Raw genomic sequence first — 16,939 nt, 5'->3', positions numbered from 1 at the left:
TTTGGGGCGGGAGGCAGCTGCCTTCCTGAAGCACTGTGGAGCTGACATGGGACTGCTGAGCAGCAGGGTTGTTGTGAAGGCTACGTCCTGATGCATCTCTGTGAACTGAGAGCTCAGGGTGCAGGGCCATCGGAGGAACAAGTGTTAGTTGATCATGATCATGACAATGAGGTACTGTGGGAAGCTGTGTTTCATTTTGCCATGGTTGGACCTATTCCAACCATCTGGCTACAGGCTTGTCCTTTATTTCCCTTGGACACCTCATTTTACCTGTGAGGCCTACTCACTCTGTCATTGAAGGCCAAATGGCAAGGAAAATATGATCAACATTCCACCAATTGATCTGATTTTGTGATGTTGAGTAAATATCAAATATCAGGCAGGAAGATTTCATTTGTTCTCATAATAATGAGTTAGGATCATTCAGATTGACTCGTGAGGGCACTCCAGTTCAAAGTTTCATCCAATGGGCAGTATCTCTGACTACGCAACATGGCCTCAACACTGCAATGGGAACAAAGTGCAACACTGTAAACAGCAAGGTAAGAGCTCTATCATTGCTGGTTCCATACTCGGAATCCATATTCTAACACTGCACTACCATTGAGTAAAGGCAGCAGTGCAAGACTAGTTCAGATGGAACCAAACTCGAGGAAATCTGCAGATGCTGGAAATTCAAGCAACACACACAAAATGCTGGTGGAATGCAGCAGGCCAGGCAGCATCTATAGAAAGAAGTACAGTTGACTGTATTTCTCCCTATAGATGCTGCCTGGCCTGGTGCGTTCCACCAGCATTTTGTGTGTGTTGTTCAACTGCAACCAGTCATTTTACCAGCAAATAAAACTGAACACATTTTGCAGTGTGAGGAACAGCCAATGAACATATACAGTACTCTTTATTATGATGTAATATTCCACAACTCACTCTAGGTTAAAAATTACCTGTTGCTTACATTCTCTGAGAAACTTCACCCAATTGTGTTTGGTATTTTTAAACCTAGAATCAAGATTACAATTACCTGTAGAAAACTTAGCAGTAAAACAGACATTGTTGTCTATAAAGCTATAAACTAATCAAGTAATTTGAATCATTTCATTAAAGATTGCACAAGATTGCTTTGAATTCACCTGAAGCTAGAAGAGGATAGAGACAGATTAATTGAGTGGACAGTGATATTGCAAAAGGTATACAATGCAAGAAAAGGTGTATCTGTCCAGTTTGACAGATTTTATTTTTCAAAAATGCCTATCATTTAAATGGCGATGGATTGCGGAGCTCTGCGATGCAAAGGGATCTGAGTGTCCTTGTGCATCAAACATAAAAATCTATTAAGCAGATAAGGCAAATTGTTAAAAATTACCAGAACTGTATTGCTTATTGCAAGGGCGATGTGGGGGTTGTGGTGTTGTCGCGGACTGAGAAATGGAGAATATTGTTTATTCTTCCCAGAATACTTTGGGGAAATACATTGTGTTGGAGCACTTTGCTGCTGACTTCTTGTTGGGATTACATTCATGCCTGAAATAAGAATCTCCATTGGGAACAGAACTCATTAGTCTGGGAAGTTCCCTACTATAATCACAATCTACTTATTGCCATTGACAACTATGGAGGCCAAGTTATTGGATATATTTAAAGTGGAGGTTGATTAGTATGAGCATCAAAGCTTACAGAGGAAAGCAGGAGAATAGGGATAAGAGGGAAAGTAAATCAGCCATGAATGGATGGTGGAGTAGACTTCATGGGCCGGACAAATTAATTCTGCTCTATGTCTTGTGGTCTTATAGCAGCATTTTGTTTTTCACCAGCATTTCAAACAATATGAAACATCTAAAGGAGCTTCACAGCAGCAGTTATAAACAACAGTCCTCACTGAGCTGTTAGAAGATATTCAGGAGGGCCTCCAAAAGTTGGCAGAAAAGGGAGACTAAAGGAAAGACTAGAGAATGGGGGGAAGTGGCATAAGGCAAAGTAGAACTTGGATGTTGAAAGTAGAGTTACAAATGGAAAGGGGTGGAATGTAAAAATTATGATTTGAGTCGGCCTTATGATAGTGGAGGAAGGTTTTGGGCTTCAGACAATCAGATGACATGGAGAAGCCTCATCCTAGAAGGTTCTTCAGTCAAGTTTATTCTTTCTGTGGCCCTTCACTTTGCGTAGACAGACTAAGCAGCACTTGATGACTAGGTAGACAAATAATAAGGTCACAGCAAGAAAGGTGCCGATGACATCCAAACAATAGAACTGGATCCAATTCAGATCATGAGCTGCAGTCTGCAAATGTTTGGCACTTCCATGCCTCATTACAAACTCAACCCAATAGACAGAGAGCTCCAGTGGGTTCAACGGGCGATCCTGGTGCAGCGAAGACAGCTTCATCATGTTTTCCTTGTATCTGAAACATAAAGTTATTGCACTGTTAAGACAATGGTCCCCACTGAAAAGCTCTCAGAACCAGATGTAATCAGTTCTTGAAGCACGAAGACTTCTTTGGATCTAACCAGTGAATGCAGCATTATTGATGGGTGTTACTGATCCTGGTACTGCAGTTATAATTCGGTCCATATACCTCACTCATCAATCTAATAATACAATTGTAGATATAGCATAAGTAAAAAACAAATTTAGAGACAATATCTGCCACAAGATGATACTGTTTCCAGTCCATTTCCATATCTCTTCCGGGGCCTTCCACCAATTTGATACTTCCCAGCTCATCTTCTCACCATGGACATGAAGTCCTTTCTCACCACCCCTTCCTCCTGTGATGTTCTGCAAATCTAAGTTTTATACAACAGAAGGAAAGTTCTTTTTGTTCATGGACTACTCAAGTGACTCCCTGTACTGCTTATTCCAGCACAATGATGACTATATCACTGCCGCCCTCTATTCTCAATCCACACTCACAATTTTATTCAAATTTTCATCATTCACCTTCTCCATCTTCAGCTCATCCCTCCCTCATATTTCTCTCTCTATTTTTAGTGGTTGGTTTCAATGGTAAGGCTGCAGACTGCAAGGTTAGTCTAATGACACATTCTTCCTCCCACTTTTGTGTAAAGCTTTTCCACTTTTTTTTGTCTCCACTGTGTCCATTTTGAAAAGGTTACCTACCTACACTAACCTCATTTTATTCACCCCATGTTCCCATCAACTCCCCCAGACTCTGCCACTCATCAATTTACAAGTCAGTTAATCTACCAACCCTTCGCATCTTTGGGATACAGGAGGAAACCAGATCATCCAAGGTAAATCTATTTGGTCGCATGTGCAGCTCCACACTGTTGGCACCTGAGGTCAGGATTGAACCCAGGTTGCTGGAGCTAGGTATCCCTCAATCAGCTGCAGCACTCTACTCTTTGATGTGTTTACTTGTAGCTGGGTTGAAATGAATAAATGAGTGATGGTATTACTGTACTCTAGTAAGAATTCAGAAGAATCAACAATGCATTAGTAATGAAGATGGGATGCAGTGGATTCCAGTTAATCGGACCATCAGTTAATTGGAGCAGCCACATATTGGGCACAACTCATAAATAACAAAACTAATCAAGAAAATAACTGGGATTTGGGACTGTGGAGCTATGCCACTTAATTGGGGCAGATGACTGTTGCCAAACATTTTCTAACTAGCTTCAGTTGTGTGCACTTGTGTAGCCATTAGACACTAAACCGTGCTTAGAACAAACTGTTTTTAAATAGTTTGAACACAAACACAAACACTTGCGTGTTTGTGTTCAAAAAGCAGTGATTTTTTTCTCTGATGGTTGGGGACTAATAAACAGCAAGACAATTCAGAACTGCTTTGCTCACTGTCGTTTCAAGCATTCAGACTTGGAGATACCAGAAATGGGTGGGAGAGAAAATGAAATAATTTCACTACTTCATTAAGTTAGGAAGAATCTGAAGGTATTAACAATCATCTTGAATGTTACCATTAAAATGAAGATTTGGAGGGTACGTTTGTCCAAAGCAATGTATGGAGGCAGTCCACCATCTGCACCAGGTGTCTGCACTGATTTTGTTCATTTACAGTCAATCAAAAGAACACATTAGTGTACATGAATGAATTTGTTGATCGGTAACTATCTGGAACTAATACACAGCTTTATAGTACTGTAATAGTTTTGGATGTTCTAATTTGTTCCTCAGTTAAAGTGTAGTTTGTCTTTTTATATACTATTTTGCCTATTTCTGTGAAACTTCAGCATACAGTAATTGGGCCAAAATGCACTGGTTCTGATGTGTCCCAATTAACAGGAATGTGCTGTATTTAGAAATCCCTTTGGAAAGGCACAGAAAATAAGACACACAACTAACTTCAAAACTAGATTATATTGGAAAGTTTTTGATAATAAAGCCAAAGGTGGACTCAATGTTTACTTTGGGCACTTGGGCATGTTCTTGTACTTTGTAGAGGCTATGCATGAATGTGCTGAAAAACAAATTGTGTCGAGTGGAGGGAAGTGATATTCCCAGCAGAGACTAACATTTATGCACCACAGGGAACTTGTTGGCATTATGAAGTGCAGTGGGCATCCATTTGGAAAGATTGTTGAGAGCACATTGCAATCCAGAAATATCCAAATAACTTCAGCGCTGATAACGAGATGCCAGAGGAGACAACTGGGGATCACATTGTCAATCTGAGGGGTTTAGTCATCCATTGTAATTCGAACAGTTTATTGGGTCACAGGTCAGTTTAGGATTAAGTGATGAACAGATTCAGGCCAAACCCTTTATCCCTTAACTTTACTATTCAGAAGGCAACAAGAACTGCTGTTACAATTGAAATGAGACAAGACATGGAAGGTAGTGTTTTGCTCAATGGCATTAAAGGCAGCTTTGGCAGGAACTCAGGCATCCTGAGAGTCTGGAAAAGCTCAGGTCATATGAGTGCTTCAGACGGATTATCAAAAAAAGTCACAGAACTTCTGTCTGCCAATAAAATCATATTGGTGTTATAAATGTAATAGGATTGAACTCCTGGCACTAGCTTGTAGAAGCACACCAAGCAGGGCTGACACAGGAAACAAAAGTCTAGAGTTTAGAGTCCAGGCAAACAAAACAAATAGCCCAATTAAAGGCTTTGTTTACTTTAAGCTCTATATCTTAATGAGTAAATGAGTGATACTCAGCAGCCAGATCAGTTGTACTTACAATGCACTACAATATCTTCTACCTTACTGCAATCTTCTTTCTGTCCCTTCCATTTCCCCTGCCTTTGTACATCCTTAGCACATGTATCTAACACTTTGCAGCTCTAATCATCCTGAAATGTGTACAGATTGTCAGGGGATCATTGATAACCAACTTGATCTCAGATGTGATGTGCAGAGACAGAGTTCGCATCCTATTTCATGTGGGGATCCTGGACTTCTGGCAGACATTTGACCAAGTCTAAGTGAAAGAAATAGGGAGAGGGCAAGGTTAACACAGTGAGATCACTCATCTAAGTTGGAGCAGTGAGTTAGATAAGTAGGGGACAACCATCAAAGTTAACTTCTGGCAACAGAATCACTGAGATCAAGACAAAAAAGATTTGATTATGACTTTTCATGCTCAGACCTTGTGTGCTTATGGGAAAGCCCAAGGCAGGAAGAGAAATGGAAGTAACTAAAACAAGGGTCACAGGAAGTGAGAGCCTTTATCTGTCTGAAGTCATGAGAAAGTTCCTCTGAACACCTCATGTAGAGTGACTGCAGCCAACTTACTTTGCAGGAGCAAGAGACAATTGTCCTGCACTAAAATCAGAAGATGTGAACACAGAACAATTAGCTTTCCCTGCACATTGATCACACTGGCTCTCACGTTTGTTTGACCTCAGTGATGTAAATGATTTTGTGCTTTCAAGCATGGCAGACTAATATGAAAGACGCAAGGAATATAAGTTAACCCAAATCTGGAAAAGTGTGTGATACTAAAGGAGAAATGAAGAAACTCATCTCCCACAGGCAATAAATGTGAAATGAAGGGTGCCCTGGGAATGTGAGAGTTTTTGTTATACCAAAGCTAGAGTCATAGTCTGCAATTGTAGGGCAATCATTTTTTTCTGTTAGTATTGGGTCATCGATTAAAGAATGGAAACCGAGAAAGAGAGCAGCTGAAATTCTAGTTGGTATGTGGGTAAGTAAATGCATGTGTTTGCATGAGTGATATAGCATTCCTTTGTGTTAAAATCTTACCATTGTAAAATCACATACAACATAGAACAGGACCTTGGAATCATGGTATCCGTGCCAACTAATGTACTAATTCCAGCACTTGGCCTGTAGCCTATTAAAGTTACCTTCAAGTGGGGTTGGTTAAGTTTTTACATTGTTCAGCCTGTTTAAAACTTGAGTGCAAGTTATATCTTGGCTAGGAATTGATTACAAATATGGGATCACTCTGTGGCTTTTAAAATGTTGATTAAATATGGCAACTTGCCAAATGTGAGGTTTGTGTAAAACAGGCTGAGGTCAGGAAAGAAGCAGTGTTGGAACTTTTGAAAAACATAAAGATAGGCAAGTGCTCAGGTCTGACAGGGTATATCCCAGGTTACTACTGGAAGCCAGGAATGAGATTACTGCACATTTGGCAATGATCTTTGTGGCCTCACTGGCCACAGGAGTAGTACCAGAAGATGGTATCAAAAATAGAAAACATTATTTCTTTGTTCAAGAAAGGTAATACGGATAATCCTGGGAATCACAGACTACCGAGACCTACACTAGTATCGTCAATCTGTTGGTGAAGATTTTTAGAGATAGGAATTACGAGCTTTGGAGAAATATTGTCAGTTTAGGAATAGTCAGCATGGTTTTATGAGGGGTAAGTCATGCTTCATGAGCCTGACTGACTTTTTCAAAGAAATGATAAAATTGATGAAGGTAGACCCATGGATGTGGTGTATATGGATTTTAGTAAGGTGTTCAACAAGGTTCCCCATGGTAGGCTCATTCATAAAGTCAGAAGGCATGCGATCCAGGCAAACGTGGCTGAATGGATTTGGAATTGGCTTGGCCATAGAAGGCAGAGGGTAGCAGTAGACAGTGCCTATTCTGCCTGGTGTTCCACAGGGATTTGTTCTGACACCCCTTTTTAAAGTCATTTTTATATATAACTTAGATGAGGAAGTGGAAGGGGGGGGGGGTTAGTAAGTTTGGAGAAGACATGAAGGCCAATGCTGTTATGGATAGTGGAGAAAGTTACCAATGTGACATTGGCAAGGTGCAGAGCTGGGCTGAGATGTGGCAGATGACATTCAATCCAGAAAAGTGTGAAGTGATACACTCTGGAAGTCTGAGTAGACAGTTAATGGCAGGATTCTTAGCAGGGTGGGGAACAGAGGGGTTTTGGGGTCCAGTTCCATAGATCCTTCAAAGTTGAGAGGGTGGTTGAGAGTGTTTATGGTGCTTTAGCCTTTAACTAGTAGGGGAACTGAGTTCAAGAGTCATGAGATAATGCTGCAGCTCTCTAAAACTGTTTTGACAACACTTGGCGTGTTGTGTTCAATTCTGGTTGCCTCATTATAGGAACTTTTAGAGAGGGCAGAGGAGAGATTTACCAGGACGCTTTCTAGATTGAAGAACATCTCCTATGAAGAAAGATCGAGCAAGCTAGTGCTTTTCTCTTTGGAGCAAAGAAGATGAAGGGAATTAGATAAAAGTGTATAAGATAATATGAGGTATGGATAGAGCGGACAACCAATACCTCTTGCTCATGGCGGCAAAGGCTAATACGAGACTTTTAAGTTGATTGAAGGAGAGTATGCTGGGGGGGCGATGATGTCAGACATAATTTTTTTTACACAAAGAGTGGTGAGTGCATGGAACACACGGAGTGTGGTGAACTACGTGTGCCTGTCTGGACATGCCCCCTGCTGACTGCTCCTGTGGCTCCTCCCACAGACCCCTGTATAAAGGCGATCGAGCCTGAGCCCGGCCTCTCAGTACTTTAGTGATATAGTATGTGGATGTAGTATGGTGGTCACTCACTGCTGGTTCCTTCTTCCAGTCAATAAAAGCCGATATCTCGCCTTTACGTCTCAGAGTGAGTTATTGATGGTGCATCATTTTTATTGACTGGAAATTTTAAAACATGGAAACCGTTTTACGTCCGGAAAGGTTGGATTTGGACCCTCAAGACCCTGAAGCAGCTCTTGCTTTTGAACACTGGCTTGCATGCTTCCAATCATACTTGGAGGAGGTTTGTGCGACTGACCCTGCTATTATGCACAGAATTCTCCTCTCAAGGGTCACCCCAAAAGTTTATTCCATTATCCGGGACCTGCCGACCTACGAAGGGGCACTGGATGCCCTCAAAAGACAGTACCTGCAGCCGGTGAACACCGTCTACGCAAGACATTGCTTAGCTACCCAGCGACAGCGGCCTGGAGAATCGAGCGCCGAGTTTCTCCGAGCACTACAGACACTCGTCCGAGCTTGGGACTGCAAGACGCTCACGGCAGAACAGCATGCGGAGCTGCTGGTATGAGACGCCTTTGTGACAGGACTGAGGTCAGTGTACGTGCGCCAGCGGCTGCTGGAAAAAGCCGATCTCACCTTACGCTCAGCGATCGAGACAGCCGACACTCTGGAAGCTGCGCTGCACAACGCTGATGCTGTCCAGCCGCGCGATTCCCCGCCAGTTCCGTGGATGCCTCAGACCCCGTCACCACCGGTTCCCGCGAGCGAATTCGCCAACGCCGCTGCCAGTCGCGATTCCATGAGCTCCCCGAACTCGACCACAGCTGCGGCCCGTCAGAAGCCCGTGCTGTGTTATTTCTGTGGAGTTGGTAAACATCCCCGAAAACGCTGCCGGGCGTGAGAAGCGACCTGCTCCAGCTGCGGAAAGTGGGGCCATTTCACCATGGTCTGTAAGTCTAAACTACGAGCAGAGTGCAGCACTGCGGGTGAGACATGGGGGCCGCCATCTTGCATGCCCAGATGTGGGCGGCCATCTTTGTCAGCGTCAGCATGCCCCGCCCCTGACCCACCGATGCTTACTGGGTACCCCGGATGTGGGCAGCCATCTTTGTCGACGTCAGCATGCCCCGCCCCTGGCCCTCCGATGCTTACTGGGTACCCCGGATGTGGGCAGCCATCTTTGTCGACGTCACCATGTCCTGCCCCCGGCCCTCCGATGCTTACTGGGTACCCCGACGGCTCAACTCTGGCCACTGTAACCCTCGACCAAAGCGCCCCACACCCGCTCGCAAGGTCAATGATGGACATCCTGGTGGAGGGGCACAGGACTAGATGCCTGTTTGATACGGGCAGCACTGAGAGTTTTATTCACCCGGACACAGTGTAACGCTGCCAACTCGCAACGCGGCCGGTAAGTCAGAGGATCAATTTGGCTTCTGGGTCACATTCCACAGACATCCGGGTGGGTTGTGTAGCGACATTGGTGGTGCAAGGCACAGAATTGTGCGCTACTGGTCATGCCTAATCTGTGCGCACCTGTGCTATTGGGGCTGGACTTCCAGAGCCACCTGAAAAGTGTGACAATGGAGTATGACGGGCCCCTCCCACCACTCACTGTCCGGAATCCTCAGTTCTGTGGGACTTCATCACTACTGACCATACACACACACAGGCCTACACGTCCCATCCAGTGCCATGCTGACAGCTGCGCTACTGACACTACTTGCAGCCTCTCCACCCTCAAGGTCCCTCCCCCACCGCTGTTCGCCAACCTGACCCCCGACTGTAAACCTGTGGCAACTAAAAGCAGGAGGTACAGCGCGGGGGACAGGGCCTTCATTCAATCAGAGGTGCAGCAGCTGCTCAGGGAGGGGATCATTGAGCCAAGCACAAGTCCTTGGAGGGCCCAGGTGGTTGTTGTTCGGACCAGGCAGAAAAATAGGATGGTCGTGGACTATAGCCAGACCATCAATAGGTTCACGCAGCTTGACGTGTACCCCCTACCCCGCATCGCGGATATGGTCAACCAGATAGCTCAGTACAAGGTGTGCTCGACAATAGATCTGAAATCCGCTTATCACCAGCTCCCCATCCGCCCAGAGGACCGCCCCTACACTGCCTTCGAGGCGGGCGGCAGGCTCTATCACTTCCTGCGCGTCCCCTTCGGTGTCACGAATGGTGTCTCTGTCTTCCAGAGGGAAATGGACCGGATAGTGGACCAGTGCCAACTGAAGGCCACATTTCCCTATTTGGATAACATCACCATCTGTGGTCGTGACTGGCCGGATCACGACGCCAACCTCCAATGATTTCTCCAAGTGGCCAAAGCCCTGAACCTTACTTATAACAGGGACAAGTGTGTGTTCGGAACCACCCGTCTCGCTATCCTTGGGTATGTCGTGGAAAACGGGGTCATTGGCCCTGATCCCGACCGTATGCACCCCCTGTTAGAACTCCCTCTTCCCACCACTCTCAAAGCCCTCAGACGGTGCCTGGGTTTTTTTTCCTATTACGCCCAATGGGTCCCCCATTACGTAGACAAGGCACGCCCCCTGGTCAAGTCTACCTCGTTTCCCCTCTCTGCCGAGGCCTGCGCGGCCTTCAGCTGCATTAAAGGGGACATTGCCAAAGCTACGATGCATGCCGTGGACGAGACCGCTCCCTTCCAAGTGGAGTGTGACGCCTCCGATTTCACTCTGGCTGCTACCCTCAATCAGGAAGGCAGACCAGTAGCATTCTTTTCTCGTACCCTCCAAGGCTCTGAAATTCAGCACTCCGCGGTGGAGAAAGAAGCCCAGGCCATAGTGGAGGCTGTTAGGCACTGGAGGCACTATCTCGCCAGCAAAAGGTTCACTTTGCTGACCGACCAGCGCTCAGTTGCGTTCATGTTCAGCAACCAACAGCGGGGCAAAATCAAAAATGATAAGATTTTGCGGTGGAGAATAGAACTGTCCACCTGCAACTATGATATCCTGTACCGGCCTGGCAGACTCAATGAGCCCCCTGATGCCCTATCCTGGGGAACGTGTGCTAGCACACAGCTCAACCAGCTATACGCCCTTCATGCACAACTTTGCCATCCGGGGGTCACCCGATTTTACCATTTTGTGAAAGCTCGGAACCTGCCGTACTCCCTGGAGGACATCAGGATGATGACCAGGGACTGCCAAATTTGCACTGAGTGCAAACTGCACTTCTACTGTCCTGACACGGCACAACTTGTCAAGGCCACCCGCCTTTTTGAGCGACTGAGCGTTGACTTTAAGGGCCCCCTTCCCTCCACTGACCGCAATGTCTATTTTCTCAATGTCATCGACGAGTACTCACGGTTCCCCTTTGCCATTCCCTGCCCCGACACCACTGCCACGTCCGTCATAAAAGCCCTGCGCCAGCTCTTCATTCTGTTCGGGTATCCCTGCTATATCCACAGTGATAGAGGGTCCTCCTTTATGAGTGACGAGCTGCACCAGTACCTGCTAGCTAGGGGCATTGCTACTAGTCGGACCACGAGTTATAATCCCTGGGGAAATGGACAGGTGGAGAGGGAGAATGCCGCAGTGTGGAAGGCCACACTTTTAGCCCTTAAGTCAAAAGGGTTGCCGGTCTCTCGATGGCAGGAGGTCCTCCTTGAGGCACTCCACTCTATCCTCTCTCTGTTGTGTACGTCCACCAATGCCACCCCTCACGAACGCCTATTCTGTTTTCCCAGGACGTCTGTCACTGGGACCGCCCTACCAGTTTGGCTGACGTCCCCGGGGCCAGCGCTGCTCCGGAAACATGTGATGAGTAATAAATACTCCCCACTGGTCGAGAGGGTTCACCTTCTACATGCGAACCCCCAGTATGCCTACGTGGTCTTACCTGATGGGCGGGAGGACACGATCTCCGTCCGCGACCTGGCGCCCGCAGCAGACCACTACCCTGAACACTCTCCAGTAACTATGAACCCTGTACCCGAGGTGACACCGCGCTCACCAGGCCCTACACAGACTCCTCACGACACTCATATACCAGGCGTTTCGTACACATATATACCAGGCGCCTCGCACATGCATGAGGGACCACTGGCGCCTAGTGGGCTGGAACCAGCACAACCTCCGTCTCCTGTGCAATCTCCACCACCGCCGGCATCTGTGCAATCACAGCCGGTGCTACGTAGATCGCAGCAACAGATTCGACCACCTGATAGACTTAACCTGTAAGAAACTTCGCCACATGGGGACTCTTTTAAAACAAAGGGGGGGTGAATGTGGTGAACTACGTGTGCCTGTCTGGACACGCCCCCTGCTGACTGCTCCTGTGGCTCCTCCCACAGACCCCGGTATAAAGGCGATCGAGGCCTGAGCCCGGCCTCTCAGTCTCCAGGATGTAGTATTGTGGTCACTCACTGCTGGTTCCTTCTTCCAGTCAATAAAAGCCGATATCTCGCCTTTATGTCTCAGAGTGAGTTATTGATGGTGCATCACGGAGTCAAGATCAGGTACTCTACAGGCATTTAAGTCACTTTTAGATAAGCACATAGATGAAAGAAAAATGGAGGACTATCTAGGAGGGAAGGATTAGATTGATTTTGGAGTAGGTTAAAAAGCCGGCTGAACATTGTGGTCGAAAGAGCCTGCACTGTGCTGTATTGTTCTGTGTTTGATGTTCTAACTTTTCAGCTGTTTTTGAGTCATGTGAGTGGAAGGGTGAGTGAGGAGGTGAACGTAGGTACAATTTGAGTGAGAGATACTGGAATTTTTACCAATATATTCTTTGTTTGAAAGTACCTGTTTACAAGGAATCTGCTGTTTACATTCACTCTCACCTTCAGAAACAGAGGCTGTTAATCTATTGTAGTAAACAAGAGAAAATCTGCAGATGCTGGAAATCCAAGCAGCACACATAAAATGCTGGAGGAACTCAGCAGGCCAGGCAGCATCTATGCAAAAGGGTACAGTTCATACATTGGACTGAAACCCTTCATCAGGAACGGAACCTTGTAACTTTGTCTTGATTGTTGGTAGCGTTATGCAACCTTGAAATGTCTGGTTTTAAATTAATTTTGCTTAAAGACAGCTTTCTTTTAATTTGATTACATTTTATCTTACTTCATGAGTCTGTGTTATAATATTTGGTATTGCACAGTGTTGAAATGCACATTCACCATGCATAATTTAATTCATTCAATGCACATAAGAGGTCTGTTCTAGAAGGACTTCTCCAACATTCAGATGCAGGCTTTAGCAAGTAAGAAGAAATCATACACTTGAACTGGGGATTAAAGCATCTAATTAATGCAAGATGAATGAGAACATAAAATAAGGGAAAACTTTATGCTTTTCCAACTTGTATGAAAAGGTTATCTTTATACACACAGTGGCCACTTTATTATGTACAACTGTACACCTGCTCATTAATGCAAATATCTAATCAGCCAATTATGTGAGAGCAACTCAATGCATAAAAGCATGCAGACATGGACTAAAGGTCCTGTTGTTGTTCAAGCCAAACATCAGAATAGGGAAGAATTGTTAGTGTCAGACAGGTTGATTTGAGTATCTCAGAAATGCTGAACTCCTGGGACTTTTACACACAACAGTCTCTATCGTTTACAAAGAATGGTGCAAAGAAAAACAAAGAATATCCTGAAGGTGGCAGTTTAGTGGGCAAAAGCATCTTGTTAATGAGAGAAGTCAGAGGAGAAAAGCCAGACTGCTTCAGGTTGAGAGGATAGTGACAGTAACTCAAATAAAAACATGCTACAACAGTTGGATCCAGAAGAGAAGCTCTGAATGCACAACATGTTGAACCTCGAAGTGGATTGTCTGCAGCAGAGGTAGGCCATGAACATACACTCAGAGGTCATGTTACTAGGTACAGCAGGTACCTAATAAAGTGGCCACAGAGTGCTTGTTAAAAATAAAAACTCTATAAAATGCTTGTGTAAAGCTTTTTTCATAACATCCAGAAATATCTGCTCTATTTTACGTTTTCAAGGCAGGCACAAAGTCTTTGAAAGTTTCACGTAGCTGAGAGTAGTGAGAATGTCACTTACTTGGTATCATTGATAACATTTTTAAGTGCTTCCACGAGATCTTGGGAGTTCATATTTTGCAAAGACAAACCAATCCCTGCCCCTTGATGTATCATTTGCTGCATGTTATCCTGCTGGTCTCCAAACAGAGGAATGATAACCATCGGTACAGCAGCACAGATCGCCTCATAGATTCCATGTGTCCCTCCGTGAGTCAGGAAAGCTCGCGTTTTGGGATGTGCTAGTACGCAGAACAATGGAAAACAAGAAATGAATCTGTCATTCCCTAATCAACCTTGAATCCACTTCCTTCAGCAATGTGCTGCAGGAGAAGAGCTTCCAATGTAAACACCTCAGAGCAACCTTCTTGTGAAACTGGATTGTGAGAAACCACTAGCAGAGTTTATGACTATACTTGCAAATTGCAGCCCAACTTCTCAAGAGTGTAGGTAATACTACTTGGACACATTGAAAGTGGTCAGAATTTGAAAAACACTTCCAGGAATGAAAGCTGATACTTGCTCAATAGTTAATTTGATGAAAGGTCTTTGAACTGCAATTTTAGCTTCATTTCCTTCTGCTTTCTGTTTTTATTTCTGATTTCAGTGATCAATAATTTAAATTTTTGGTAGATTTTGACTACCCAAGACTTCAGGGAATTTTAGGGAAAAGGTTGGTTAATGAAGTTGGATAGACAGAATAGCAGGACTGGTGTGAGCTCCATTTGGACTCCTCCTGATCCTATATGCAGAGGTAATTATGGAAGAAGATGTTTCATTGAGCATGTGCAAGCTGGACGACTGGGAAGTGCTTGAGGATATGCCATCCTGCGCCAATCTTCCACTCAACTACTGTGTGTGTCCATTGAAAAAATCTATTGTAATATCCCAGGCTCAGGAAGTGGGAAGTACAACTTTCATGAAATGTTCTGAAGTAGTAATCATCTGGGCACACTTATCTCACAAACCATTTCCTTCTAGGTTTGATCAGGTACTAGGCCTCACAGATAACTCAACCCAACTCTGGGTAAGCCCAGAGGCCAAATTGAAACAGAAAAAAATACCTCTGTGACCCATTGGCTGTCACTCTCTCAAATAAGGCCAATAGGAGGACACTGGGGGTAAAATCTCTTTATAAAGGATGTGCCCAGATTACCTCAATAAAATAATTTCCTTCTTTAGAGTATGCATCAGTACAATCAGCAAAGGCATCCACCCCTCTAGTGAAGAGGCTCGAGCTCTCATACCCAACCACCAATGGGGGAAGACATTATCAACTGATGTTGCACTCTTACCCAGTAAGTCATTCTGCGGCAGCCATTCCAGGAGCTTGGTGTTGGCTGCCAGCTTCGAGGGCCTTTCTCCACTGTACCTCCACACCACCTGTCACAAGAGAGGCAAAGGTCTCCTGTCGAGTCACATTTTATCTATTCCCTTAGGTTTTTGTCAGGCTCAGTGGGAGGAACTCACACAGGGCCCTGGGATCAAATTTAAACCTGAGACATAGATGGAGAGCATTGTCTCATCCTCTATTAAGACTTGCAGAGGACTATGTCAAGAGCAAAGGAACAATTCCGAATGCAGTTGGAGGCATAATCAGATGCGTGTCAAGGGCAACAATTATACCAGTGCCCAAGTAGAGCAGGATAAGCTGCCTTAACAGCTATCGTCCAGTATCACTCATATCTATTGTGATGATTTGCTTTGAGAGGTTGGTTATGGCTAGAATCAACTCCTGTCTCAGCAAGGACCTTGACCTACTGCAAACTGCCTTTTCACAGTTGCAATCTCATTGGCTCTCCTTGCAGCCTTGATCACCTGGACGATACAAATACCGATGTCAGCATGCTGTTTATTGATTACAGCTCAGTGTTTAACACCATCATTCCTACAGTTATGATTGAAAAGCTCCAGAACATGGGTCTCTGTATCTCCCTCTGCAACTGGATCCTCGACTTCCTAACCGTAAAACCACAATCTGTGCAGATCAGAAATAATATCTCTATCTCACTAACAATCAACACTGGTTCATCGCAGACATGTGTGCCTAGCCCACCGCTCTGCTATCTCTACACCCGTGACTATGTGGCTAGGCACAGCTCAAACACCAACAATAGTTGTATCATCAGTAAATTTGCTGATGATACAACTATTGTTGGCAGAATTCCAGGTGGTGATAAGGGTGTACAGCAGCAAGATATATCAGCTAGTTGAGTGGTGTCACAGCAACAACCTTGCACTCAGCGTCAGTAACACCAAAGGACTGATTGTGGACTTGAGAAAGGGTAAGACAAGGGAACACACCCAGTCCTTAGAAGGATCAGAAGTGGAAAGGGTGAGCAGTTTCAAATTCCTGGGTGTCAACATCTCTGAGGATCTATCCTAGGACCAACATATCGATGCAGCTACAAAGGTGGCACAACAGTGGCTATATTTCATTAGGAGCTTGAAATTAGGAGTTTGGTCTGTCACCTAAGACACTCACAAATTTCTACAGATGTACCGTGGAGAGCTTTCTAACTCTACACACCACCGTCTGGTATGGAGGGTCTGAATAGGATCAAAGTAAGCTGCAGAGAGTTGTAAACACTTGGCTCCATCATGGGCACTATCCTCCATGGTATCCAGGACATCTTCAAGGAGCGATACCTCAAAAAGGTGGCATCCAGCATTGAGGACCCCATCACCCAGTTCTCTTTGCTCCCACCAAGCCTGAAGGCGCACACTCTACAATTCAAGAACAGCTTCTGCCCCTCTGCCATCCAATTTCTGAGTGGACATTGAGCCCATGAACATTACCTCACTATTTTTTTAATTTCTATTTTTGGACTATTTATTTAATTTAACTATTTTATATACATAATTACTGTAATTCACAGTTTTTTCCATTATTATGTTATGTACTATACTGCTGCTGCAAGTCCTCAATGGTCAGTGCTGCTTTCCTCTGACAGCACTCCATGTAGATGTGCTCAATGGTGGGGAGGGCTTTACCCGTGATGGCTGGGTTG

The 16,939-nt window shown here is 44.9% G+C and overlaps 1 protein-coding gene across 4 annotated transcripts in view; it reads right to left on the bottom strand.

The window, feature by feature from the left end:
• Nucleotides 1–879: 879 nt before the first annotated feature.
• Nucleotides 880–16,939, bottom strand: part of LOC132392811 (UDP-glucuronosyltransferase 1A1-like) — a 29,253-nt gene continuing 13,193 nt past the window's right edge. For all 4 annotated transcript variants that reach the window (XM_059967209.1, XM_059967210.1, XM_059967208.1 and 1 more), the window contains 3 exons: nucleotides 15,224–15,311; nucleotides 13,951–14,170; nucleotides 880–2,398 (listed from right to left, as the gene is read on the bottom strand). In XM_059967209.1, the coding sequence (XP_059823192.1) occupies nucleotides 2,122–2,398; nucleotides 13,951–14,170; nucleotides 15,224–15,311 (585 nt within the window). In that variant the 3' untranslated portion in view covers nucleotides 880–2,121. The remainder of the gene's footprint in view (nucleotides 2,399–13,950; nucleotides 14,171–15,223; nucleotides 15,312–16,939) is intronic.

Source organism: Hypanus sabinus, chromosome 4 (assembly GCF_030144855.1).
Source record: "Hypanus sabinus isolate sHypSab1 chromosome 4, sHypSab1.hap1, whole genome shotgun sequence".
NCBI lineage: Eukaryota > Metazoa > Chordata > Chondrichthyes > Myliobatiformes > Dasyatidae > Hypanus > Hypanus sabinus.
This window is presented reverse-complemented; position numbering and strand designations above follow the sequence as displayed.